At 44.1% G+C, this 27,755-nt stretch overlaps 1 protein-coding gene across 1 annotated transcript in view; it reads right to left on the bottom strand.

The window, feature by feature from the left end:
- Positions 1 to 13,036: 13,036 nt before the first annotated feature.
- Positions 13,037 to 27,755, bottom strand: part of UBL3 (ubiquitin like 3) — a 51,974-nt gene continuing 37,255 nt past the window's right edge. Inside the window, exons 2-5 of the mRNA XM_032190796.1 lie at positions 22,316 to 22,424; positions 18,286 to 18,372; positions 13,733 to 13,810; positions 13,037 to 13,286 (exon numbers count right to left, since the gene is read on the bottom strand). Coding sequence (XP_032046687.1) covers positions 13,234 to 13,286; positions 13,733 to 13,810; positions 18,286 to 18,372; positions 22,316 to 22,424 — 327 coding nt within the window. The 3' untranslated portion in view covers positions 13,037 to 13,233. The remainder of the gene's footprint in view (positions 13,287 to 13,732; positions 13,811 to 18,285; positions 18,373 to 22,315; positions 22,425 to 27,755) is intronic.

The following is a 27,755-nucleotide window of genomic DNA, read 5'->3' as shown; positions in this document are numbered from 1 at the left end:
CGGTTTTGCAACGGGCTTTTAGTCTACGCTGGAGCAAAACCAGCAAGTTTTGGCAATTCCTCCGAAACCCGACTTTGGAAAGGCAAGCAGATCCTTTGATGCCTGTCAGAGTGTTTGTTGTCATTTCAACAACCGACAGGTTTTTTTTACATTAAATGGATTTCCAAACAACGCGCTGCCTCACAAAACGCTAAGCCAAGCATTTCGCTTTGGAAGGGCTGAAGCAGAGCATTTTATTGCTTTTGTGCAACTCTTCCTTCCTGACTTCCAGGATCTTATTCAGTTTTATTTTAGCTTATTTTTTTTTTTCATTTAGTTGTTCCCTTAAAAAAAAATTCCCTTGATGGGGAAATCATACTTTTCCTGGAAAAAAAGAGTGGCCCATCAGCTGCATTGCTACGGCTAAGAAATAAAAGCAATTTTATTGCCTCTGCGGCCACAAGCCCACCCACAGCATGCCTTGAATGCCTGAAAAACAGCTCCATGAAACTTAAAAATCCCTTTTTCCTTTCTCCTAGGTCTTCCTGAGTACTGAAGCGAGATGAGGTGATTTGCAAGGCAGAAGAGGTGCCTCATTCAGTCATGATTTGTCCCAGCTGGGCACCAAGCAGCCTTCGTGCACCTGCCCCAGCTCCCCTGCCAAGGGGAAGGTGGTGAGGGACCGCAGCAGCCAGTCAGGCTGGGATCGCCTCAAAATTTAATAATGACAGAATTCAGCCTCTGAGCAGCTGCCTTTGACAGGCAGCTAAGTCCTGGGGACGAGCAAGCCCCGATGGCTCCATCAGTCAGAGCCCTGCCAGAGGAAGAGCATTCCTTCAGCCACGTAAATCAAAGCTCTCGCCTTCTTTCTTGCCTGGGTTTGTTATTTCTCCTAAGCCAGACCCATCTGGATTCCTGAAAGCCGTTCTTCTGACCCACATAAAGAAGGTGTTTTATCTCTAAGAGGATGGTGATGGGCTCCCTTCTCTGTACACCCATGTTTTCCCCTTTGTGCCTGCACTAACTGCCTCTGCTCGTTTCATTGTTCATTTAATACCCGCTGCCCCTTTGCTGCTACCTGAAGTACACTTCAAAGCTCCTAAACACGAGCTGGGTGCACACAAATTTCGATGCAAATCAAAGCGGAGAGGAATTCCAGAAAGCCATCAAAGAGCGGCAGAGAAAAGCCTCCCGAAATGTCATCCCTCCCGGCAGGCAACCACGATGCCCCGTGGTTTCCCCAGTGCCTGACCTCAGGCTGCTCCCAGATCTTTGGGTGAGCCAAGTCATGGTTAAAGCCTTCTGTGAAGCAGGAGAACCAAGGAAAGTGAAATAGATTTTTTATTATTATTATTTTTATTTGCAGTTCATCAGCTCGGTGCAAAGGTTCTTTTTTCTCCTGTTGGTCTTGGAGTTGCTTCTCGTGTCTCCAAACCCTTTAGCTTGGTTTTACTCTTGACTGCCCATCCAGTGCTCAGCATCCTTCTATTTCTAGTGCCTCGGGCTCTGATGTGTGGCCATGTAGGGAATCCTTTAGGGGCCATTCCTGACACACGTCCAAGCCATCACAGCTGTCCCTCTCCACTCTTCACTCGCAGGGCAGGTCCTTGCCTTAGCTGTTTCCCTCATCACATCATCTTTTATTTTCTGCAGCCCTGGTCCTCGGAGCTCTTTCCAGGCTGCTCGCTTTCCCATCGCTGCCTTTCCTCCTGCACCCTGCCCCGTTCAGCAGCCTTGTCTCAGGTGTGGGGGTTCCTGGCTTCAGCAAAACTTTGGGACCATCTCCCAGTACTTGCAAAGTTTCTCCTGGTGTTTCTCCTGGTGCCCGCTTCACAGCCTTGTGTGTACTCCAGAGCCCTCAAGGTTTCCAGATGACTCCTGGAACGTTTTTCATCTCTCTTGGTTGGAGAGAGGAGCATTTGCAGGGTGGACTATTCATGGCAGAGGGGTGGAACTGGGTGGTCTTCAAGGCCCCTTCCAACCCAAACCATTCTGTGGTCCTATGCTTCAGGCTTTGCCTCTTCCCGTTTTCGTCTTGACACGATGTCTACTTTTACGCCAGTTCTCCTTCCAAACTTTTTGTTCTTTTTCCCCCACCTCATCAGGTACTCACTCTAGACCTTTCTCCATCAGCGACAGGAGGTCAGGAAGAGCTGAGCTGGGAAAACCACGATGTACCTGACCGGCACAGCTCCTTTGTGCGCCGTGGCAGAGCCGTGACCACCTCGTGCCTCCCTGGCCTCCATCCAAGCCCCAGCCACATTCCAGGAGCCTGCTCATCACCACCAGCTCCATTTCCACAGGCTCACCAGCCCAGGGGTTTTGGGGGGCTTCGGGAGGCTGCTGGAGGCACGCAGCTGGTTCCCATCACGGGGTGAATGCCTTACACAGGCTTCTCGATGAGGAGCAGCGTGGGCTCGCAGGTAATTTTAAAATCCAATTTCGGCATCGGCTGAGCGAGTAGGAAAGGCTGTCAGGGAGCTGAAAGGCTGGGGAAGCGCTCTGATGCTCAGAAATGTCAGGGATTAATCGGGGAAACCTGCACGCGGGACGCTTGCTTCCGAGTAATCCTTTTAATGAAAACTGGTTATATAAAGTAATCCCAGCCCTTCCTCCACCCCTGACCCCGGTCACAATTACAAGACAGGCAGAGGGAGCGAATGCAAGCCAGCGAGCACTCTGCGCATCGCTAATGGGTCATCCTCCTTTAGGGACTGACCGGGCAATCCCGCTCCCGGCTCCCCTTGCCACCTGCCGCGATGATTAACGGGCAGGAGAAACCCGCTGACCCAAAGCTAAGCCCGTTACGGTAAATGGGAGCTGCTCATCGATCTCCCCCGGCCCTTCCTCCGGCAGCAGCGTGGCCGCCCAGGAAATATTTTTGGGCTGGGAAGGTTGGAAGGGGAGGGTGTCTCCGGGAGCTCCTTCCCGTAACAGGCCCCGTGCCGTGGGTGCAGCGGGGTGATTAAATGGGTGATTAAACTCCCCTGAGTGCACGGAACAGGTTTCACCCTGCTCCACTTCTGGGGAGGGCTCAGGAAGGGAAAAAGGCTCCTGGAAGAGCTGGCAGGTGAGGGGCCAGAAGGGCCCGGTGCCCAGGTGCATGGTGTGACCAGCTGTGCGCCGACCTGGAGGCCAAAGGTCTTTTAGGGTGGCAAAGCTGGATTTTGGGACATATCTGCACCAGGTTTACATGGACGTGAGCTCCTTCCTTGCAACATCAGCACGAGGCCCAGGCAGAGGGCTGGGCACACAGGGGGTAAGCGGTGGAGCTGCTGCCTCTGGCTGCACGCAGCAGAGCCCCTGCTCCTGCTCACTGGGACTTCGGGCAGAGTGCAGCTCCCTCCGAGGCAGTACAAGCAGTGTCCAAGGTCATTTTTTTAATAAAAATGTGACTGCACATGATTAAAGTGTTCCTTGTCCCCGTAAAACCAGCAACGTAGCAAAGCAGGTCCACGGCGACCGTTTTAATGCATGAGATTGGGAATTATTTTAGGGCATCTCAGGAAGATGTTTTAAAGCAAGCTTGCTTGTTTCAAGGACTAGAAAAATAGGGTTTACTGATAGCTATGCAAAATAGCTAATGGAGTGGCAGAGGGACCAGGGCCTGATCTCTCACTGAGCTGGACCCCAAATCTCCACCCCTCAGACCACTGCCCACCCTCCCAATTAATTCGGGCTGATCGGTGACATCAGAGGCTGTGGTAAGCAGGGTACGGGCAGACGCAGATGGCTGGCTGGCGAGGCAGATGGACAGACAGCAAGTGCGAGCTGGCACGCCTCATTTCCTTTAAAATCTGGCTTCAAATTAGGTTTCTGTGCTACAGCAGCAGTGATTTCTGCGGTGACGTGAAAAGGGAGCTCTGGGGCTCGCTGCAGATCTGGGATAACTGAGAGCAAAAAGTGCCGCACGTAGCTGGCAGCACGGGCCCGTGCCCAGCACCCAGACACCATCCTGGCTCCCCTTTGACACGAATCTTGGTCCTCAATCACCTAATTGGATAATTATGCCAATTATGAGGGTGAGTGAAACCTCTCAAGCTCGTAGGTGTCAGCGCGGCCTCCTGGAGCCAACCGGTCGTGGCACAGACACCTACAGCTCGGGAAGCCTTCTGCATCAGGGACAGGATTCACTCCTGGGACACACACCCAGGGGGAAATGCACGGAGCTCAGCAGGGTTTTCCCCAAGGAACAAGGTAAGGGGGATCCAAAACTTGCGGGAGGAGGCAGTAAAATCATCTCTGCTCCCTGCTGGAGGATGGGGACGCAGTGAGGCAAAGTGGGGGGCAGGACAGGGATCTGGCACTGCCTCTGCTCACCCAGCCATCCCCAGCAGTGTCTCAGTTCGGATATGAGAATACGTGGGACGTGACATCAAAAGCCCTGATGAAGTTGAGGTAAATGACAACGCTTGTTCCACCTTCATCCACAAATCCAGGCACTGCCAGGAAGGCAGCCAGGCATGAGTTCCCCTAGGGAAAGCCCTGCTGACTGCTGGCTGCCACCTTCTCCTCTGCACACCCAGAAATGCGGCCCCAGAGAGGTCACTCCGTGATTTTCCAGGAGCCAGAGCAGGGTGGCCAGCTGTTGGTCCCCCTGCTCATCCTTTGGGCCTGTTTTTTTGCCTGCTTTTCTCCCCGTGTCCGTAACCTCACACGACCTCCATCACCTTTCAGAGCACAGCCATCACCTCCAAACCACACTTACAGACTTGTGGTGTTACAACCAGGTGAGCGCGGTGGCAAATCCTCCAAACCTCTTACCCTGTTCTCTTCAGACTTAACGACAGAGAATGAGATGATGGCAATTTCGCAAAGCCCTCTCTGTGAGAGGGAATATGTTTCAAAGTGAGTATTAATAGGTTTTGGAAGGAGGAACTCGTGTATGACTGCATCTACTGACAGATATCAGGCTGTAGGTTCAAAAGGCCGGAGCAACTAACCCCTTCTGCCCCTGCAAGCAGTGACCAAAGCATTTCAGAGGGAAACCTCCCTCACAGCTATCACCACATTTGGGACATCCAAAGGAACCGGGGTCAGCAGAAACCTCTACATGAGCTACGGTGGAGATCAGGCCAGGCCCTGCTTCTCGGTGCCTTCTTCCTTGTACTGCTCCTGCCCAGTGGGGAGCCTTGGGGACAGGCCAGGTCTGCTCCCCATGCTGCCCATTTATCAGCACACTCCTTCGATCAATGTCCTTGCACTTCAGCAGGTCAAGCATGTTTGTACAGTTGCAGCAGTCCCCTTTGTGTGCCAGCATCGTGTAATGTGAGCTTCGTGTACTTACAGAAGGACCCACCCCATATTTAAGAGGTTTTATAAGACAGAGGCAAGGGGACTGGCACAAGGAGTGAAGCAAAACAGGGCAACATCAGCACAGCCTCCTCATCCACCTGCCCTTTTCCTGCAGGGATGTTTTATCAGGTTAGACTTGTAGTCACGACAATCTCCTTTCCCTCCTCATCCCAGCAGAGTGTCGTCCTGCAGCTCAGCATGACGCAGACCCAAAGGACCCACATGAGAAGATGCACTGGGAGAGGAGGCACAGTGAGGCTGTGAGACTGCTGGGAGAGCAGAAGCTGCTCTAAGCTGATTACAAGGGTTTGCTTCAGCATATACTATCTGGTAACAACTTTTTTTTTTGCATTTTGATGATCAAATTTCATCCTCCTCTCCCTCAGCAGGCAGTGAGCTTCATCCACCTCCTGCAGCTCCCACCACCCATCCCCGAGGGAAGACCTGGCAAGGCCGGGGGCATCCAAAGCCACCAGGGCCCACAGAGTTTTTGTGCCCCCGGGGTTTTCACAGAATCACAGAATCACAGAATTTCTAGGTTGGAAGAGACCTCAAGATCATCGAGTCCAACCTCTGACCTAACGCTAGCAGTCCCCACTAAACCATATCCCTAAGCTCTACATCTAAACATCTTTTGAAGACTTTCAGGGATGGTGACTCCACCACTTCCCTGGGCAGCCTGTTCCAATGCCTAACAACCCTTTCGGTAAAGAAGTTCCTAACATCTAACCTAAAACTCCCCTGGCTCAACTTAAGCCCATTCCCCCTCGTCCTGTCACCAGGCACGTGGGAGAACAGGCCAACCCCCACCTCGCTACAGCCTCCTTTAAGGTATCTGTAAAGAGCAATAACGTTGCCCCTGAGCCTCCTCTTCTCCAGGCTGAACAAGCCCAGCTCCCTCAGCCGCTCCTCGTAGGACTTGTTCTCCAGGCCCCTCACCAGCTTCGTCGCCCTTCTCTGCACCCGCTCAAGCACCTCCATGTCCTTCTTGTAGTGAGGGGCCCAAAACTGAACACAGTACTCGAGGTGCGGCCTCACCAGAGCTGAGTACAGGGGGACGATCACCTCCCTAGCCCTGCTGGTCACACTGTTCCTGATACAAGCCAGGATGCCGTTGGCCTTCTTGGCCACCTGAGCACACTGCTGGCTCATATTCAGCCAACTATCCACCATCACTCCCAGGTCCTTCTCTGCCTGGCAGCTCTCCAACCACTCATCTCCCAGCCTGTAGCTCTGCTTGGGGTTATTGCGCCCCAGGTGCAGGACCCGGCACTTGGCCTTGTTGAACTTCATGCAGTTGACCTCAGCCCATCGGTGCAGCCTATCCAGATCCTCCTGCAGAGCTTTCCTACCCTCAAGCAGATTGACACACGCACCTAACTTGGTGTCATCTGCGAACTTACTGAGGGTGCACTCGATGCCCTCATCCAGATCATCGATGAAGATATTAAAGAGGACCGGCCCCAGCACCGAGCCCTGGGGGACGCCACTAGTGACTGGCCTCCAACTGGACTTGGCTCCATTCACCACGACTCTTTGGGCCCGGCTATCCAGCCAGTTTCTAACCCAACGAAGCGTGCACCAGTCCAAGCCTAGGGCAGCCAGTTTCTTGAGGAGAATGCTGTTTTATATAAATTATCTCCTCCTCTCTCCTCTTTCCTCTCTCCCACACCCCAGTTAAGGTCTCAGAGGCACAGGGACAGAAGCACTCACATTTAAATACCTACCAGCAGCTGAGGAGGCGAGCTGTGCGTTAGGTGCCGATGATGCTGTGCCCTCAGAAGCTTCACCACGTCAATGCCCTTGCATTTTTTCTGTCTCTCCAACAGAAAAATCACTTCTGTCTCTGTTTTTCCACCCGAGAAAGGAGGGGAGGCTCTCCAGGTTTGGCAGCAGCCCGCAGGGCCCAGAGGATCCCTCCAGGCTTCCCCAGGCAGCAGCCGCCTGCCAAGGAGGGTGCGAGGTTGGCTCCACGTTGGCTTTCTCTTGGCCAACTCTTGCCAAGAGGAAGAGAGGAAAGGTCTTTGCTAGACCAAAGCAGAGCTGAAGGCTCACATCCTGCTGCACCAGCCAACATTTTCCAGACCACACTTCCTGAAGCGAGCCATGCAAGCACGCCTCTCCGCACGGGATCCTCCCGTACCCGCGGGGATCAGGAGCTGGCAGGACAGAGCTCCCCGAGGGCAGGGAGGCTGCTGGGCACCTTCACAGGCAGCAAGTCACCACTCCTTCCAAACGCCTTCGTTCCCAGAGGCAATGAGGCGCTTTGTAGTGTTCAGCCTCACTCTTCAGGCTTCACCACTATGCGAAGGCCCTGGAGGCCCGAGCGGCCTTGATCCCATGGGTGACAGCCACACGTCCAGTGGTGATCACTGTGATCTGCCTGCTGAAGCACCAGGATAGTGGAAAACTAGGATGATGGGGAGCTCAAAGGCTTCGGTGGCGAAGTGGCAGCTTGCCAGAGGACAAAAATAAAGTCTGAGGCAGACCTCGTGTCTGTTTGTTGAGGGAAGACCTTTCCTTGGGTTGTGGGCAGTCAGGAACCAGAAGATTCGTCTGATATTTCTTAGTGTAAAAGCTGTTGCCTACTTGCTTCACAGAAGAACACCCCCAGGTGCTTATTCCACTGCAAGGCAGGAAACACGGCTGCTGGGACACCCACAGGGGGCTGGGAGCGTTCCCCTTGCTGGATCCTTGTTGCCTCGCTGACATTTCACCAGGAGCCGCGCGCTGTTAATCCCGCACCGCTGTGTGCTGTGGTGGCCCTGGCTTTTGCCAGGTAACATCTGAAAGCCTCATGAAAGAGCCAAATACCAGCCCCTCCTGCCCCTCTTTTATAGCTATGGCTACTTGGCCATCAGCGCTGGCCATCAGTCAGGAGCTGTGAAGTATTTTCTGGTAGAAGAATCAAAATATTTCCTACCTATAAAGTCAGAGTCCTCTGGTAACAGCAGGGTACTTAGATCTTGCCCTGTGCATTTTTAGGGCATTAATTTCTGCCCTAATCAATTGCAGTTCACGTTCCTTGCCATCTGAACAGAGTAACTTGCTCCTTCAAACTTGCTCCAGGAAAGCACAAAAATCACCTGAACTGACCAAAAGTTCTCCTCAGGACACAGCAAGATGATGAACTCTCAGCAGGGCATGCGATACGTTGGCCTGGTACTGGCAAGGGCTCACATTTTGCTGTCGCTTGTCCATAACGGAGGAGGTAGCGTGCCAGAAATATCTCCCCCCAAAAGCCAGGCTCTCATTAAAAGCTTGTGCACCGTCTGAAGGAATTAATACCCTGTTGAAAAAAAGGTTTAATGATAATCATGAGTACTCTGAAATTTCGCTCTATCCTTATAGTGATTCATCCTTTTAAGTCTTGCTCATCTTTTCTCCTCCAATTATTTCAGGTGGAAATCTCTTCAGTCGTTTTCAGGAAAAATATTTCTATCAGATTTGAATGTGACCTCTGCTTTAAAGAGGAATTTCAATTTGACGCAAAAGCTCTCCAACCATTTTCTCTGTGCTCGTCATCGTTGTAGATATTTTAATCCCTCGTTCTCTTCAGTCTAATATTTCTGCTGTCTAATTGTTTTTGTTATCATTTTCCAAACCCTAAGGAGCTGGCAGTACAACGCACTTGCTGTGAAGCCCAGAACTGAGTTCCCGATGGATCTAGTTGATTTTAAAACTTATGAGTTGTACAAGTACCTTGCTTCCTCCAGCTATGCCTTCCTCTACATTAAAAACCAAACTTCATTTCTCATTGCAATCCATTCAACGTGCTTGATCAGGCACAGCCCAACTTTCCAAATTTTGTCTAAGCTTCACATTAACAACGTTCACAATTTTCCACTTCACTGGTCGTTCCTTTATCATTTAAAAAATTAGAAAAAAAATCAATCATAACTACAGAAAAACAGCAGAAAGGTTTTTTTTTTTTTTTTTTTTTTTTTTTTTCCCTCCAGGTTTTAGTATAGCATAATAAATTGGTCATCAAATTAGCTATTGCATTGTAAACTTCTTCACAATCATGAAGGACACAGGGCTGTTCCTCTGAAATATGTTACTGCAGTATGAGGACTTCAATAACGTATCATGAACCATATATATTCTTGGCAGCCTCTTGAATAACAAAGTACTTTTATTGTGCTCTGAAAATAAGCTTGATACTCACAAGTAATGGCCAAAACACGGTATCTAGAGGAATACAGCTATTTCAGAAGAAAAAAAGATAGGAAGTCTTTAACACCTCCGATTTAAGCACAAAGCCCCATCAGTTTCAGTGGTGCAGCTGTTAATGGCCTGTACATACATTTTGATAGGACGTATAACCTAAAATCTGCCTAAGTTTATCCATTTCATTAGTACAATATTACTGAGAGGTTTCGATTGAGAAGTCTATCTGTCTTCCTATCCACTTCTCCAAGTAGGGTTTGCAAAATGGATCTCATCAGAGCACTCGCTGAAGTGTGAAGCATCCAGGCTTCACCTCCCCAAAGAACAGCAGCAGCAGCTCCTTTCAGCCTGCCTAGAAACCGCTGCCTTCCTTCCTACCTACCTGCAAGGGAGGAAGAAAGCTTTCTCAGAGTGCTATATACATTTTCCTCTAAATTAAGTTAAATTAAATCACTGCACCTCCTGTTGTAAACACGGGGTACTAAGGAAATGCATTCAGACTTCAGAGATCACCCCTGGGTTAATATCAATGCTGAATATTAGTAAAGACTTTTTAAAAATGAACAGCGGTGATACTTTCTCCCTCCTTCAGCAAGACGAGTCCCTCAGACTGTTGAAACAGCTGTATTTATTCTATCATTTAAGTACAAGTCGGAGCGCTTTCGTTGTTATCAGATACGATCCCTCACATGTGCTAATATTAACTTACAACCGATAGCGTGCAGGGGTGTGGGAGATGGATGCGGTCCCTTTGTGCTATTTCAGAACACGAAGGGTTCTGCTTCATCTGCTCCTCTCAACCTCAGGGTCATCTATTACCTCCAAGAGAAAATATCATTTCTGTCGAAGAGTGAAAATCAAATGTCAGGCTCTCCAACGCATTAGCAGACTGTCCAACAGCTTGACCCTGCAAAGAAGCATCCTCTTGACTCCAATCAGCAGAGAAGAGAAGCACACACATAGCAAGGCTGGGGAATCTGGGATTAAGAACCTGCTGCTTTTTTGTTTTTGACTTATATGCACTACAATCCCCGAGACAAGGCATCCCAGGGAAACACGCAGCTCTTTCAGCAATTCTTCTCCGCAGTTTTCCACTACCCTGACACAACAGAAATGTCCTGGAATGGACTGATGGAGCTCCAAGAATTCGCATGGAAATTAAGGCAGCGTTTCTGCTTGGCTTCTGCAGGACTTGCATTTTGACAAGTTCACATTTTAAATGCCAAGCAGCATGCACAGATTTGCTTGGACAAGCACGTACGTGTACATTATTCATTTCAACAAGAGGGAACTCTACATCACTATTCAAGCTTGCCAAGTATTTCAACCAGAAGCTACTGGATTTTCATATATTCACACAGTATTAAGTAGCTAGCTGCTTTTAGAAAATATGCTTACATTTAAAGCATTTTCAAACAAATATATGTATTTTAGAGTGGTTTAACTAATAAAAGGAGTCCTGCCTCAGCCCATTTCGTTTTCTTGTATTGTCACAACCATTCCCCACCTGAGCCTGTATTACTCAAGCAGCCAGCGTTTTGGAAAAAGGGAAGCTTCATTTTGTGAATAAAGATGACAACACACTCCTCGTAGCTGTCTTAAGTTGATGGCTTTCAAACACTTTAATTTTAATAAAAAAATTGTTTCACTATAGTTGCCTATTTATCAACTTAGCAAGAAAGAAGAAAATACCCAACACCCTAGGCCACTTCTTTTCACAACGCAGATGAAATGGAGGTGCAGGAGTTACCTCGTGCTTACTCTGAGAGCACACCCAGGGCCCCACACACGTTTCTGTGGTCACACTCCAGGAACGCTTCCACTTTTCATTTAAGTATTTGGTACAGACAACTGCATCCTTCTCAGGAGGGCTGAAGAGTAGTCACCGAGCATTTGAAGAGCTCAAAATCTGAAGTCAACATGCTACTGAATCAAAACTGAAGTGATAAATCCCACTAGGAGTTTTTACTCCCTCCCTCCTTTTTATTTTTTAAGTAAAATGGAGTCCTTATTAGCCTCCAGATTAAGAAGTATTAATAATACTGGTTACAGACCCAGTCACAACCCTTAACACACCACCGAGATGCACTACAATATTCTTTTATTTAGTTTACAGAGGAGTCTATCAGTACAGGTTGCAGAAAGAAAATGTTTAGTGCTATTTACAATTTGTTTTAAAACTCTGCTCTATACAAATTTAATTCTGATCAGTATGAACAATATTTTTGTAAATCTACTGCATATAAAGCATTTCATCAAAGCAGTAACAATGGGTAAAATAACCTGATTACATTTGAATGATGCCAATCATTCGAAAAAAACGATTACACGGAACATCTGTAGGAGTTGTGGACACTTAAGTACAGAACACAATGTCAACCTGTGACTTTCTTTAAAGGCTAAAGCTATTTATATGGAATATTGTTCTATTATACTACACGCCAATCTATATTTAACTTCTATAGTTATGTATTTTATAAGATTTTTATTAAATATATTCTACACATATTTGTAATTTCAGCCAGGAAGAATTCCTCCCCAGTGAAAAAAATATAAAATCTTTTATTTTTTAATTTTTTTATTATTATTTTTACAGGTTTAGATGAAACTAGCTCATGCTTTAGTGCTGTGCAAATTTCTTTAGCATATCAATGTTTAAATTATTGATATGAAATGAAAGAATGGCATCCTTTTTTAATTACGTATGCCTTCAAAACTCAGCTTTTGATTTTAATACAATTGCAAGCACTAATACCAAATGCAGATTACGTAAAGAAACAAAACTAGTACTATGGCAGAGGTTTTTCTTTTTGCTTTTTAAACTTTAATAATTCTTTTGAAGTCTCTAATGAGTAAGCATGACACTGGACACTAAGGTACAGATGAGAAAGTGACTGAAAAACACCAATTGCCAATATTCAAATACATAAAATTGATTAGTAAATGATGTTTTCTAACATTTATGCACAATAATAAAAGCCTATGAACTACAGGAAATTACCCCTCCCATATTAAGGCTAGGAAATGCACTCTCTGCACTTGTTTGTGCTGTCTGAATTAAGCACTCACCTAACGCACGAGATAGAGTGCACGCAGTAACGAAAAAAATTAGTTTCATCAGCCCTCTACAGAGTGCTTTTAAATTACAGGCACATAGTTTTTTTGTTTGTCGTAGTGAAAATATATATAGTTAGACTCGGTTTAGTTAGTATTCTGTGCCAGTTCGGCCACCAAGGTTGACTCAGGTAGAATGGACTTAACAGTTTTTCCTTTGATTTGGCCAAAAATGAGATTTGCTTTAATTATAGATATACTATTTTCCAGTGTTGCATTGTAGGTTATTACTAGGTATCTCAAATATTGTTAAAGATTGTTGATGAGAAATATACTGTCAACCACATTTAGTGCAAATTGCATCTAGAAAGCTTGACTATAGTTAGACCCAGTTAATGGACATTTCTCTGGCAGCAAAATGATTCCTGCTGTGGAAAAGAACACATTAATTTTTCTGGAGATCAAATTTGTTCAAGAACCGATGTATTATAAGATTATTCAACAAACAAAAAGCAGGAATTAAAAAAAAAAACAAAACACAATGAAAGTGTTCATAGATCTTTCTCCTTAAAAAAAAGACTAATGAGACAGTGTTCGTGTAATATTTCAGTTCCATGGATTTACAGACAGGCTCTTCCTACAGGTGTTTGAAGCAAGGTAGGGCCTCTTCTATTCCAGCAGCATGAAAGACAAAGACTATATTACATCACACTTAGCAGGTAAAGCTAACAAGGTTTACAGGATTACACAGCAATTGCTTTCTCCAGTTTTTTCACGGTTCCTTTGACCTGCGGAACAAGAAGAAAGTTTTGCTTAGAAGCCATTTCTAAAATGATTAGGTGGTTTTGTGCATGAATAGACTTGATTGAAGAATGTCTTACTATTTTTAGTGAAGATATTTATGTGTTTATCGTTATTATCCCCATGCATACATAAAATAACAAAATGATGAAAGTAAATCAAGAATATCTTTTTAACAATAAAAACAGAGCTTTTAAGGTTTGAGTAATTTTTGATATATATATTTATTTTTTTTTTTTTTTTTTTTTACAGAAATGCTAAAAAAGAAAAGTAATTTCTTAGTCTTCTATAAGGAAGATGTACAAAAGCATTCTAATACTTGCTTCACAAGACCACAAGGACTTTTCTCCACTATGAAATACTCAAAGCCTGTAAGATATTTGACTATTTTGCCACATAATTGAGCAAGAAATACCTCTGTTGCACAGCGTACCTTGAGAATTTGGTTCTGGCAATGTCTCTCTAGCCACCAAATGCATCACTGTTGTTTTGCCAAAAGGAAGTTTTAATGCTGCAAAAGGAGAAAGGGAGATTTACTAATACGTTACAGTAGATTTGCTTCTTCAAAACACCCAGTTGAAACTAATGTTGATTGGATTAGCATCTGTTCAAAAAGTTCATACTGTTAGGTTTGAATTGCGTATTAAATAAATCTATAAAGGCATTCTGACTAAAGCTTTGCAGATTACAGTCTTAGAACCTGATAATAATCACTTGAAACGTGGTGTTCTTGGAGGTCTGAGATCCCTGTTATGAAGTTTAGCTTCCTTCTTCTGAGTAAAAGTGGAAGGCCAAGACTCAGGTGCTTTAACATGCCCTTTATTCATAAGGATGGAAAAAAACCAGCTAGGTCAACCAGCGAATTGTTAGTTCTAAGACACCCAGAACATAAAAACCACTGCTGAAAAACAGATTATCCTAAAACATACTTAGATCCATGATGTGGATTTCTGAATGTTTGTTTTAATGAGTTCTTTATTTTAGCTACATTTCCTCATGCCTCATCCTAAGACTAAACAACTTTCTTGATTATTTTTCTGAGAAATGCAATGTAAGGATGCATTCTTTGAAGCTTGTTCCTCCATTTATAAGGGAAAAAATGATAAATGTAACAAGAACTTAAGCCTAAGCACACAAATCATTTTGCCTCGACTAGAATTTTTCGTCTTAAATTCAATTTACAACTAATATTTTCACATACGGTGCACCAAATCATTTTAAGTGAATAAATGAATAACAAAAGTCCAATAAACCTGAAGGTAACTGAAGAGAAAATCCTTTTACTCATTTCAATCACTACAGCATACATCCAGCATTCAGTAGTAAAATCCACAACGTAGTATTTCCTTACTTCTTACGTTCAATACAAGCCCAGCTGCAACAATGCCACTAACTCATTTTTATGGCCTATGTCTTTGAAAAAAATCAAGTCACGATTACGGTACTGGTGTAAACATGGAGGGATACACAGATAAACTTCTCTCACGTAGCTGTGCTGTGGGAAGAGCTGTCTAGGGGAAAAAAAAAAAAAAAAATCAGACCTGAACACCACTTAGTTTACCTGAAGGACTGCCCTGTGCCTGCAACTAGAAGCTATTGCTTGGTTAAAGCTTGGCAAGGATGAAGTATTTTGGGTACTCGATTCAGAGTTTCCATTGTATCACAGAAAAGAATATGTTAAGAGCCTGTTAAACTCAGTATAAAAAGTATTCTTTTCATTACAGAAACTCTTAGACCCAGGACAGACCAAGATTTTATGAACTAATCACATTAGGGACATCTTATATAATATCAAGACACTCAAGGAGACTTGATTAGTGAGCTGTGGAGATTAATTATTTACAGTAATCAAGTAAAAAGTATGCTAATATTTTAATTAATTCATTTCAGCTAATAGTTTGCATAGTTCGCACAAGTTCTTATTAGCAATTTCCAACAGTTGCTTTCTTTGGAGCACCGTGAAAGAAAGAGAGCACCTTAACCTATGCTCAGTAACCCTTTCCTTCTATCATCTCTGCTCTTTCATCCCTTCACCTTACTTAAAGCAAAATTTTATTTAATTCCTTTCTCATCTATGTAATCCTGCTTTTATTTCAGAGTTTTTACCATCAGAATTTTCTTTTCACCCTCTTTTGGTGTGTGCGTGCCATGCGAGTAAAGCATTGCCTACTGCCACTACCTAACAAGACAAATAGGGCTGTCACCTCCCTCACTATTTCAGATGTATCACTTCAGGCACAACCTGCAAAGCATTTAACTCAAGGGTAAAATTTCCTGTTGGAGGCTGAACAACAAACTCTGCCCCGCTTCCTCCCCAGCCCTTCGCACAGGCAGGAGGCAAGTGGTGGCTCCAGCACCCCAGGCAGAGGCACGGCAAGCTCTGCAGAGACATCTCAATCTCCTTCCCGCTCGCAATGCCATCAGCTCAGCTCTTCCTGTAGTGACAGCCCATTCAGAAAGGTGGCAAAAGAAATGGTTTCTCTGAAATACGTTTTTTTCCACTCAAAAGCCAGTCTTTCCTGTTTACCTGTCATTTTTTGAGGCGTCTCCCTTTAAAAGGGTCTCAAATCCTATCCACATGTAAGGTTACGACTAGAGCGTTACAATATCATTTTAAATGGGATTGAAAAGGGTCTCCTCTTTAAAAAACGCACAACAAGCTGTTTCCTTGGAAACTCTTGTTTCGCTGGTTGATAAAGCGACCTTCAGTACACAGTAAGTCCAAATTCCAGTCAATATTTCCTAATCACCCAAAGCAAATAAAGCACTGTGTGCTACAGCAGTTACACAGAGCTGCAAACAGAAAAGCCTAATGGAACTGTATGATGACAACACAAGAAACTAAATATATCTGGTATTTAACAAGAAAGTTTTTTTTTCCCCTTTCTTTTAAAAATAGCCAGCTCACTTGGGGTTATTGGCAGTAACTTTGAAGTCCTAAAGTCTTTTCAGGCAATCATGAATTGCCATTGCCCTTTCAGCTGTTATCTTACTCTAGATAAATTTGTTCAAACTGAAGCCAGTGTTTTAGGATTTTTTTTTTTTTATTAAAGCAATGCAGCAACAGAAAGATCTTTGAGAAATATTAACATACGTGTCTGATCCTCGGGGTAAAATCATGATGATTAAATTGCAACGCATGAATGATTAACAGTGAACTAAAAAGCCCTGAACTCAAGTAAGTGTCCAAAATGTGGGGAGGATCTGAGCTGATGCAAGAGTCAACAGCACACAGCTATTATTTTTCAGCCTTACTTGTTAAACAAATATTCAAGATTGCTTCAGATTTAGACAGGTATCAGTAAAGGAAACAAGCACTGGTAGTCAAGAACAACACCTAGAGATGATTAGTAAAGAAAGTCCCATTTAGCTGTACTTGCCTGGAAAAATGTATGATAAATCTCATGTCTGTAATCCCAGAGATGAACCAAAATTTATAACACTTGTCTCAACTGCTTCCTTAACTTCTACTAGCTGTGCTCATTGGCACCAGGTAATTGAAGAGATAAGAATTACATAGTTCTCTCAGCTGAATTGACGATGATCTTGTCAGTATATACAGCAGGATTAAAAATTGATTTATATGGAGAGTAAACCCATTGGAACCAGCCAACACCAGTAACATCAGAAAGAAAATCAAGGGCAGAATCATCCCAGTCATTCCTTAAGGGAAAGGCCACCATAAGCAGTCAGAAAATACTCCTTTCAGGTTCAGTTGGACTTCAGAAACAATTCATTAGTGATCCTATAATGGGCAGGGACACCTCCCACCACACCAGGTTGCCCAAAGCCCCATCCAGCCTGGCCTTGAACACCTCCAGGGATGGGGCATCCACAGCTTCTCTGGGCAGCCTGTGCCAGGGCCTCACCACCCTCTGGGTGAAGAATTTCCTCCTAATCTCTAGGCTAAACCTACCCTCTTGGTTTAAAGCCATTCCCCCCTTGTCCTGTCATTATCTGACTGAGCAAAAATATGCTCTCCATCTTTTTTTATAAGCCCCCTTTAAGTACTGAAAAGCTGCAGGGAGGTCTCCCCAAAGCCTCCTCTTCTCCAGGCTGAACATCCCCAGCTCCCTCAGCCTGTCCCCATAGGAGAGGTGCTCCAGCTCTGACCATCCTTGTGGCCCTCCCCTGGACTCACTCTAACATCCCCACATCCTTCTGGTGCTGGGGGGGCGCCCAGCCCTGGATGTAGCACTCATGGTGCTCATGGCTGGGATTGACTGCCCCAGTGCAGCACTGTCCACTTGGACTTGTTGAACCTCATCAGTCCACATGGGCCCACTTCTCAAGGCTGTCCAGGTCCCTTTGAATAATTTGCTTTTGTAACTGCTCAAAGAGGCAACTTTGATTGATAAAGGGAAAGATTGCAACAAATTTGTGTCATATTTCCAACCAAAATACCCACCAAGGAGTGTAATTGCATGAAAACACTTGCCACAAGGGGGCATAATTGAATTGTATTTCCTTAGCATCCGAAGTGAAGCCATTTACTTTTGTTTTCACATAACTATGCAATTGTATCCCTGGGAGAGCACTGGACATCAAGAATGCTTCCCCTCATTCTCATTCATAGGGTGTCTTTCTTCATTGCACTATGGTTTGAAGCATTGTTTAGCCAATTACCATAATCTTTACAAAATATTTTGAAGCACTTGAGACGTTTATGTAGTAACTTGCCCTCAAATACAGTGTAAGAGAAGTGGAAAAAAATATTCTATTTAGGAAGACAACAGATAAAAGCAACATTACTGCCTCTTAATGCAAGAGGAGACTTGACTCGCCAATTGGTACATCCCAGAGTTTAACTAGTCATAACAAGATGGAAAAATATGCAAGATAAAATGCAATGTCATCCTGTGCCAAAGCAAAATAGCACGCAGCAAGGCACATTGTGATCTTCAACACCAAATTAGTATTTACTGCATCGTACAAAAAATCCCCTTTGCCTGGCTGTAACATGGATAATGGAAATCATTTTCGTACCTCCTAGTGTCACATTGCCATGAAGAAACCTCCCTTGATAAATAAGCCGCAAGATATTTGGACTGCTGACTTGCTCTTCTTCCCAGTCTGAAAAGGAAGAGAATTTCCACGGTTAGGTTGTAATGGCAACATCTTTGGTTATTTCTCACCTTTACTTAAGAAGAAAACCTGGGAGAGGATTTTCTTGCATGGAACACTGCAGAGAGCACAGACTAAAGATACAGAAAGACAATTCACTCCTGAAAGTTATTCTTAAATGTATTATTTGACACTGAGCATTGGAATCCCCTAATTTTATGCCTATAAATATTACAAACTAAATATTACGAACTCACAGATCACATGAGCTATTTAACATACACACAAGCCCTGCACGAGATACTTTTAAGAACAAATTGCTTCCTGTTTACACTGAGGCTGAACGCCCACTTTGCTAAAATTGCCTTGATTTCTTCCAGTCCAGGGGCTCCATCCTGGAGCCACACTCATCCTCCCCAGTTCCCTGCCTAGCCCGAGCCTCTCTGCAGCCACACGCAGAGCCGACGTGCACGTGATCGGTCATCTGAAAGAGGATTCCCAGATCACAGAGCCTCAAGCCCGGCGTGGGCAGCTCGGTGGTGCTCGATGCCAACCAGATTGAGCCAGCTCCGTGTCCAGAGGCGGCAGAGAAATGAGCAGCCCCCGACCCGACAACGGCTGCGGGGAGGCCGAACAGAGGAGGCTTTTACAGGCGTATTTTAAGGAACTTCTCCAAGAACAAGCTGGATATGGTTTCATGGGGAGAACGGTGATTCGGGAAAAACAAGCCTGCATTTTCCTATAATGCGTTTCCCATAACGCCTCGGCTGCAATAAATCATTTATAAGCTGAGATGATCGCTTCCCACTCCTTCGCTGCTCCCCGTCACAATGTGAAAAACAAATACATCTGCACTTTGCTTTCAGAATAAGTACCATAAAAACCTTTAAATGCCGAATTTAAATGGCCTCTCTCCGGGAGTAGTGTCTTCTGCTCCGTAGCTGACCAGCTACCTGGTAACAGCTGCTCACAGACGTGATTTTTTGCTGCTTTTGTAGTGTTTTTATATGAAAATGAATATTCAGCAAGGGATCAGGACAGACAGACACTGACCTGCTTACTGGGAACATACAATTAGCACACGGACAGTGGCAACCGGCCCCACAAAAGGAGAAGAAGTGAAAAGGAGAGACAGGGAAGCATTTAAAACAGAAGGCAGTGCCATGGGGGGCATACGAAGAGGCCCTGGTGTGAAGGAGAGCATGGGGGAGGCCGAGGCTGCTGCAGCAGGCCTGGGGTAGCAGCTGGGGTAAAATTCGGCAGCCAAAGCCATCTGAATTGCAATTATCTCCACTCATCGCCTGATGCAACCGTCTTGCACGAGCCATTTTTGCTGTGCTGGGAAGACAACCAAGGATCGGAATTACCACACTGCTAGGACAAACTATTTATTTTTTGGAAGGTATTGGTTTCTTTCTTTCTTTTTACTCTATCGCATCTGAACTCCACAGAGACTAGGGCTGTGAAGAGAAGCCAATTTACAGGACCGTAGCGATATAAAAACAGCAACCAGAAGACAACAGACTGTGTTTTGGCACAGGTATTTCCTCACTGTTAACCTGCCAATTTGCCCATTCTTTTAATTTTTGCTTCTTGGCTCACAGTCCGAAGCATTTATTTCTGACACCTTTTCCATTTTCAAATTCCACCAATGATGACTAAAAGAAAAAATATTTACCTAGGCTTTTAAAATTTTTTGTTGTTTTTAAAAATATAGCAGATAACCACTGTACAACAAGTATCTTTTAACACTGTCTAGAAGGAAGGCAGGGAAGAGGAATCCTACCTAGATTTGTACATGAAATTAAGTCAGCATTCCCCACTACCCGTCAGGAAATCCTTAATTAACAGCTGCATTACAAAAATTGGAGGAGAGTTTGGCCTTAAGCTTGCTAGGCATATGACTGAGGATCTCTCATGAATTTTCTTCCTCATAAGATCATGACAAGTCAAAATGACACTAAAAACAATCATTTCCTCTGTCTGACATAAACTTTTGTCCTCATTGGGATTTCTCAGTGCTGTGGTACAGAAGAGTGCTCTCACTCTGCAAATAGCCTGTAGGCAAGTAACATGTGAAAACCTACATACTTTTCTCAAGTAGTTTTTTCCTGTGTCTTTTACATTGACATTATTCTTCTTTGCACAGGCAATTAAATATTCATCAAGAAGATTCAGAGCACTCCTGGGGGACACCAGGTATTTGAACCAATGCTTCTACGTCCAGTTCTGCTTTTTGTTTTCTTTAAAGATGAGACTTTGCAGACTGGGTTTCCTCCCAGACAGAAACTCCATCTGCAACCTTCAAGCTCCTCAGGTTGCAGTAGGAGTAGACCACATTAGAAACAAACTCACATAACAGAACACTAACGTGGCAATACTTTCATCTCTGGTGCTGTTCTGTCAACCTGCATCATGTCCACCAAAATCAGTGACTTTACTGGCCTTAAATCTTTACTAGCATAAAGGAGAGCTGAACCGAGCCCACAACGCACGCTCATTCCAATGCTACAACCACCCAATGCATCTGTTTTGCTGTAGTGGAATGAAATCACCTTTATTATTACTATTGCCTTCAGTATTCAGTATTACTTTATACATCACGTCACGAGCCTAAACTACTGAGTTTGCCAAAGGTTTCCTCATCACATGCTGCAGCACAAATCAAACTCATGAAATAACCCCTTGCTTCCGAGCTTAATGCCCTGCATGCGAAGAGGTAGGATGCAGATGTCAGACTGCAAGATCACATGCTCAGGAATGAACTTGGGTAAGAGAAACACACTTCTGACTTTACTAATTCAGACAAACGTAACCAAAGAACAACCAATGCCAACCACTTTCCAGGCTTGCATTAAAACATGTGCAGCAGCTACACCAAAATCCTTCACCAACCAGATTTCTTGCTGTAAAAGTGCTGAACATCTCTATCTAATACTTAGGACTACAACTTCTTCATTCATTACGTGTTTTATTAAACATGTAACGCTGCATCCCACCAAAACAAACAAACAAGTCGCCCAAACCCCTGATCCTCCTGACCTCAAAGATAGCAAGTTTAAGGCCTAAAATACAGCTTATCAGCACTAACTTTATGGCATAGATTGTCTGTCCTACCTCTTCGAGGAACTCACCACAGGAACAGATATCGCAGTGTTGGAGTTTGTGTAAATAGCAGGCTTTTTCACATCAAAATAGTAACCCAGATGAAGTCCTCTACCAAAGGAAGCATTTTCTTTCATCATATATAAGGCTATGCCTGTGCTTTGGCTATTTTCCCATGAAATCATACTCAGGGAAAACAGAAGGACTTTGTTTTTGTGGAACCATTCACATATGTGAATAAACATCTTAGTTTTCAATTCCATTTTCCTGGTTTGATATTCCCGCATAACACCACATACATTTATACAAACACCTTCAGTCTCCCGTCTTTTAATGCCTCTTAAAATCTTCTTTTACATAACACTTTTTTTCCTGGGAAAATATCATTAACACAGATCCTTTCCAAGATAAGGTAGTAAGTGAGAAGAACTTGAGGCTGAATACCATTAATGTACTCCTGTGACACACCATGCTTTCCACTAGCTGTCCTCACATAAAAGGTTTTGTATCTCCAACACTTCAAGGTCTTCCACTTATTACATCTGCTACCAAAACTGACCAAGAAAAGAATCTAAAGATAGAGAGAAAGTAGTAACTTCACTCTGAGAAAGCAAGTTTTAGGGGAAAAAACAGGAAATAGTCAAGACACCTACAAGTCTACCCCACCTAAGACACAGGAAGAAGGCAGGATGGCAGCTGTATTTCTATGTAAATCTCTGCCCACATACACAACGAGCGTACATAATCTGAATGTTGGTAACAGAGGCAGGTTTATTAGGACTTCAGCCTGAAAGCACAGGGAAGCTTTGAACTCGCCAGTAAATGCCAAAGGCACACAGCTACTCACCCATCGGCCAGTTGTCGTACACGTGCTTCGCAATATCTGCAGCAGAGTCATTTGGTGAGAACAAGAACTCTTTCGTTTTCCCGCTCACCAAGATGAGGCGCAAATTTATCTGTAAAGAAAACGCATTATTAGGAAGGTAACTGAAAAAAAAAAAAAGACTATTTGCTTTTTTTAAATGTTATTATAAGCTGTCATGTTTTGGAAAAAAGATTTTTCTAAAGTGATCTGACAATACACTTTAAGATGGTGTTAAATATAAGGACAAAGAGGTCAATAAAATGTTGTTTGTTTATGCCATCTAGGAAGTTTAGATTCTTACGGCTGATGTTTTTGACATTAACCACCAGAAGATTCCAATAGATAGTGATCAAATCAACTGCAACATTAAAAAGCTTTCAGCAGAGTATAAAGAAATTCCAGCCAGAAGCACTAGCAACATATCATCTTGAATAAAAACGAACGTGAAGAATTAACCTTTACACACAGCACTGAAAAATATACTTCTGCAAAGTCTGTGTGCTCTAGACTCAGTCTCCTCTAGTATGACATTTATCAGCCCAGATCTCACCCACTGCTCCTCCTACAAAACACCCAAGGAACTGAACATCTTCCCTTGGTCCCAGCCGCCACAGATCTCTCTTTCAAACCCAAAACTTTATTCCATTGCTGCCCTGATGCTACAAGTTAAACTGCTGAGATCCACGTGCAATGAAGTCACAACACATCGCAGTGTATCAGCAACTTCCTTTATCTAACCATCAGCATCTTCAGCTACAATTGTCCTCCCTTCTATCTGCAAGTTACTGACTGCTTTTTTCCATATAGCATCAAAATAATCTGTATAGAGACACTATGACATGAGTTACAATGCAAAAGAGATTAGATTCCAGTTCTCAAGCAACCACAAGGTCACACAACGTATTTGGGTAGCCAACGCTTCCCAATGTCCATGACAAGGAGTCTACGTACCTTGTGTTTTGGCCTACAAGCCTAAATCCCATCAATTTTTAGCAAGACTTGGGCAACCCAACTGCTTGGATGCTTTTTTTTCCTAGATCAGACTGGGAAAAAAAATGGATCCCTCATTCTAGAAAACTTTTCTCATTGGAATTTGGGAAATTCTTTGTCTGGGTCAAATACAAGAGGAAAAATGTACAGTGATGACCAAATTTTCAAGACTTTTGCAGGGTTGAATACCTTGGTGCTTTACATCCACATCCCAAACAGACCATTTATTCCCTCTTAAATGCTTTGGCTTGGGTTCATCCCACCTATCTTTATGAATCTAGTGGAGGCATCCAAAATTAAGGTCTCCATCATCCTGCACATTTCATCAAAGAAAATGAAGAGAACGATCCCTCCAAAAAACAATTCAGCATCTACTTCAAACACAGCAAGGGTAAATCCACATGAAAGGGCTCAGTTCCCCTCCCATGCCCCTGGTAACCTCCATCAGAAAACAGAAGTTGTGCCATTAGCCCGGGGAAGATGCCAGGTGGCTGCTTTTTTTCAGAGGAAATGCTGCCACCACCATCACATCGTCCCACCGCGTTATCCCTGCCCGTCACGAGAAGCCTCCGAGGACTGAAGCTGCAGGAATGCTGTTTGGTCACAGAAACTCATTCAGAAAATTCAGAACTAGCCCCGCCAACTCCAAAAACCCAACTGCAACTTGAAATTTTACGCCTAAATTTAGTGGCAGCCAGAGGATGCCCACTTGTTGCTTTGCTTCTATTGCCTTTCAGCTGAAATAGCTCCCCCCACCCTCAGCAGTCCCCACCTGTGTATTTACAGCCAACGCTTACGCAGACGATTTCTTTGGTCGGACTGCCCACGAGGAGCTCTTCAAGCTTTCTCTAACGAGATATCCATTTTCCCATTCACCCCAGCTGCCTGTCTCTGCATGTTTCAGTCTTTTTTTTTTTTTCCCCCTCCTCCAAAGAGATGACTGTTTCGGAAGCGTACCCAGCGATGTCTCACCAGCTGCTTGTTCCACCACCACCAGCACCTACTGGGAACACCCCCTGTGGCTGTGTCCCTGGAGGGCACACACCTCCTTCAGAGCTCACCACACCATGAGCTTGGCTACTTCGTACCCTGACCTACCTTCATCCACACGATTATTTAGGCTCTGAGCCTGTAACACCCTAAAGCTCCAAATTTCACCCCATTCCTACTGCTCCACGTCTCCCAGAGAAAGGAAGGAGGAGTCCAAGTGGAAAGAAGTTGGCAAAACCTTACGCTGCAACCACAAAAACGGTTGGGATCTCCCTCATGTCTGGGCCTGAACCCTACAAAATCACCCAGACGTTTCTGCGTCACGCTTTTCCTTCTATAATGAGAACATTTTTTTGAACTTCGCATCATCCACAGGTTATGGCAGCAACATCCCTTGATGTTTACCTTTGCCACGGAGTCAGATGAAGCAAGAGTGATCAGAGAATTAATCCACAGCGACTCCAATAATGAGTTCCCCCTCCTCTCAGTCAGGCCATTTATGTTCGCCCCTTTATACACTCATTTTCTCTACTAAATCCCAGTTTCTCCTATTTAACCAACAGTCTACAATCTGGCATCGCATCGGCTGCTATGTACATACCCAGATGAAACTGTAACAATTTCTATTTAGAAAATCAGTTCTTTTCATCGAAAGTCAGCCTGCCATCATCTGGCTTTCAGAAGTGCAGCGCGCTGCCTTCCCACTTCACTTTCTCTATACCTCATTATCTTTAATTATCCTTTAAGCGTCAATGCATCTCATTACAACTCCGATACACTGCCAAAAATTTCGGAGGTTTAGACTGCGTCACAAGCTGTTATTGTACTTGGGAACGGGCTGCCTGTTTAACAAACAAACAAACCAACCCCAAATATTCAGCAGCAGCGTCTGCTGTACACAGTCGAGGATAAAACGAGGAAATTTCTTCTCCAGCAGCTTGCCTTCCTCTTCCCCTCCTCCCCCCACGTCTGTGTCCCCACTCTAACTAGCTCCTCATCCCCCCAGCTTGCTCCCTGTTGCCCAGCTGTCCCCCAGCTCTGATTTTCTGCAGGCTACCTGAGGATTTGATCTCATTTATCAGGGCGGAGCTCATCTGTGGTGGGGATTACATGTTTTGAGGATGAGAACGCTTTCCTAGGCAGCGAATGTTTCTATCACCAACCTATCAGCTCCTTAGAACCACGGGATCTGCATCCTACAAGGAGATGATTAAAAGAAAAAGGCTATTAGTAATGCCCAACACTTATAATTATGGCAGAGCACTGATACAGAACTGAAGTTATTCTCCAGCTAGCACAACGTTAAGGAGATTTCTTTTCTTTTTATTCTCGCTACCGTGTTTTGAAACTGGCAGGCACGCTAAAGTAAACACAGAAAGGAAAAGTATATCACAGAACTAGCCCAAACTAATGCTGCTTCCTGGGAAGTTTGATTAAATCATATCTCCACAGTTAATTAAAAATACAAAAATCAATATAAGCACCAGGAAAAAGGTGAAAAACTTTAATTCCTTCCCACCCCCACAAGATGGCTAACCCAATAAGTGCTGATTTTTTTTGTTGCTGCAGACTATATCTAAAAGACTATCATCTTTTTATCAAATGTAAAGGCAAATATCAACATGAACGAATAGTTTTACAGCATATACCACAAAGTATGTCTAAACCAGGGGAAGAATACATTCATTAAGAAACAAGAAGTCTCACCAAATATCAGAAGGAGCCCAAAATAAATCCTTAAATCAGTCCCACAGATGTTGCATCAAGTGCAAGGAAACAGCTGCTCTAATAAAAGGTTAAAATATTTTCTTATTTATAGTACAGCATGCCCCTGACACGTTTAGTTTGCATGTTTGTCTATATATATGCATATATATAAGATATATTTATCTCTGTATTTATATTTCTTAATCTTGGCTCGAAGGAATCTTAATCTTCAGTTGAACATCACGTTACCTCAAAGGGTTTGAAACACAGAATCCCCAAACTTGCCTTTAAATTTAGAGCCTAATCTTATTTCCCCTCGAGAGCACCACGAAGTGAATTGCTTGCAACTGCTGCACTTCTCACCCTGTACGCCTGAGAATCCCACTTCAAACAAACTAGAGGGGATCTGAAACAAACCTTCTGGCACAAGGCCACTGATGGAAGTCCATATCTAAAAGGAAAAAGAAAGAGCACGTGCATGTAATGGAAGGAAGGAACAGATTTGGTCTTGGTTTGGCAGAGAAGTTCTGACTCAGAACAAGGCTCTACTGTAAGAGCCTTGGTCTGAGATACTCGTCTGATTCCCCTGGCCCTGACGAGTTTCTTCTCTACAGGGGATGTAACAAGAACTGTCCTGATTTATTTTTTTTTTTTAATATTTTCTTTAGGACACCAAAGGGAATTCCAACCTTTTGCTACAGCAAGCTGCATAAGGGCCATAAACTCACATCTACGCCCTACAGCACCAACTGCAAAGATTATACACTACAAACTAAAATAATAGTAATAAAAAACGGTTGTGCACAGAAGGATGTATTAACAAACGCTGTGCAATTGCATCTTTTGGAACAAAATTTGGGTCATGTAGATGCAGATGTAGAAGTTGTGTTTTGTGTTACTGAGTTTGTGCAACTGAGTTTGTTCATGTCACTGTGCTTCTAACTTCACAGCTCAAGTTAAAGAAATGAAAGCCTCTTAACCATCAAGGAATGAGGGATTTACAATCATCAGGAAATAGTCTGTTGGCTAAGTGGCTCCCATCTACTCAGTTAAACAATTTTTATCAGTTTTATGCTGCAGCAGCAGGCTAAGATTCCTCCCATCTTACGATTAAAACACAGAGGAGGAAGAGCATCGTATCACTGCATGCTATACGACCCCAAGTTTAAACTAATTGCTTTTGTTCAGCTGTTTTTAAGATTGAAATACATACACAAGACAATTTTTCCTCTTTTTTTTTTTTTTTTAAAGATGTAAAATTTAATTAAAAATTAAGAATGGACCAGAGGGGGAAAGGATGAGAAAGCAGCACTCAGAAGCTTCACTTTTCAAAACCCAACACATTTACTTCCTAGCTCAGGTTCGCAATTGTACAAAAGCAGCTTGTTCTCCAAAGGTGAGCCGAAATTTCTTAGTGACTGCAGCCCAAAGAGCTGCCTGCTAGCTCCCTACCGCATAGCACCACGCAGCACCCTCCACTTGCTGACTTCCACCCCATCCACTTCAGAGGCTGAACCAAGCCTGAACAGGAGCCTACGTGAAACAGCAGCGTTACACAGGCCATGTCAGGACAATCCTGCAGGTTCTAGACTCCTGTTCACTTGTAAGGTAGATACCATCTCATGTAACCCCATCCATAAATTGAGAATTTCAGTTTTTACACTCCAGATCCTGGCTGTCCTATTGAGTGAAACTTCCTTTCCGTTCCCAGCACAACTTTATTCTTGGCCAGGGT

The sequence above is a fragment of the Aythya fuligula genome, chromosome 1, assembly GCF_009819795.1.
Source record: "Aythya fuligula isolate bAytFul2 chromosome 1, bAytFul2.pri, whole genome shotgun sequence".
NCBI classification, from domain to species: Eukaryota; Metazoa; Chordata; class Aves; order Anseriformes; family Anatidae; genus Aythya; species Aythya fuligula.
This window is presented reverse-complemented; position numbering and strand designations above follow the sequence as displayed.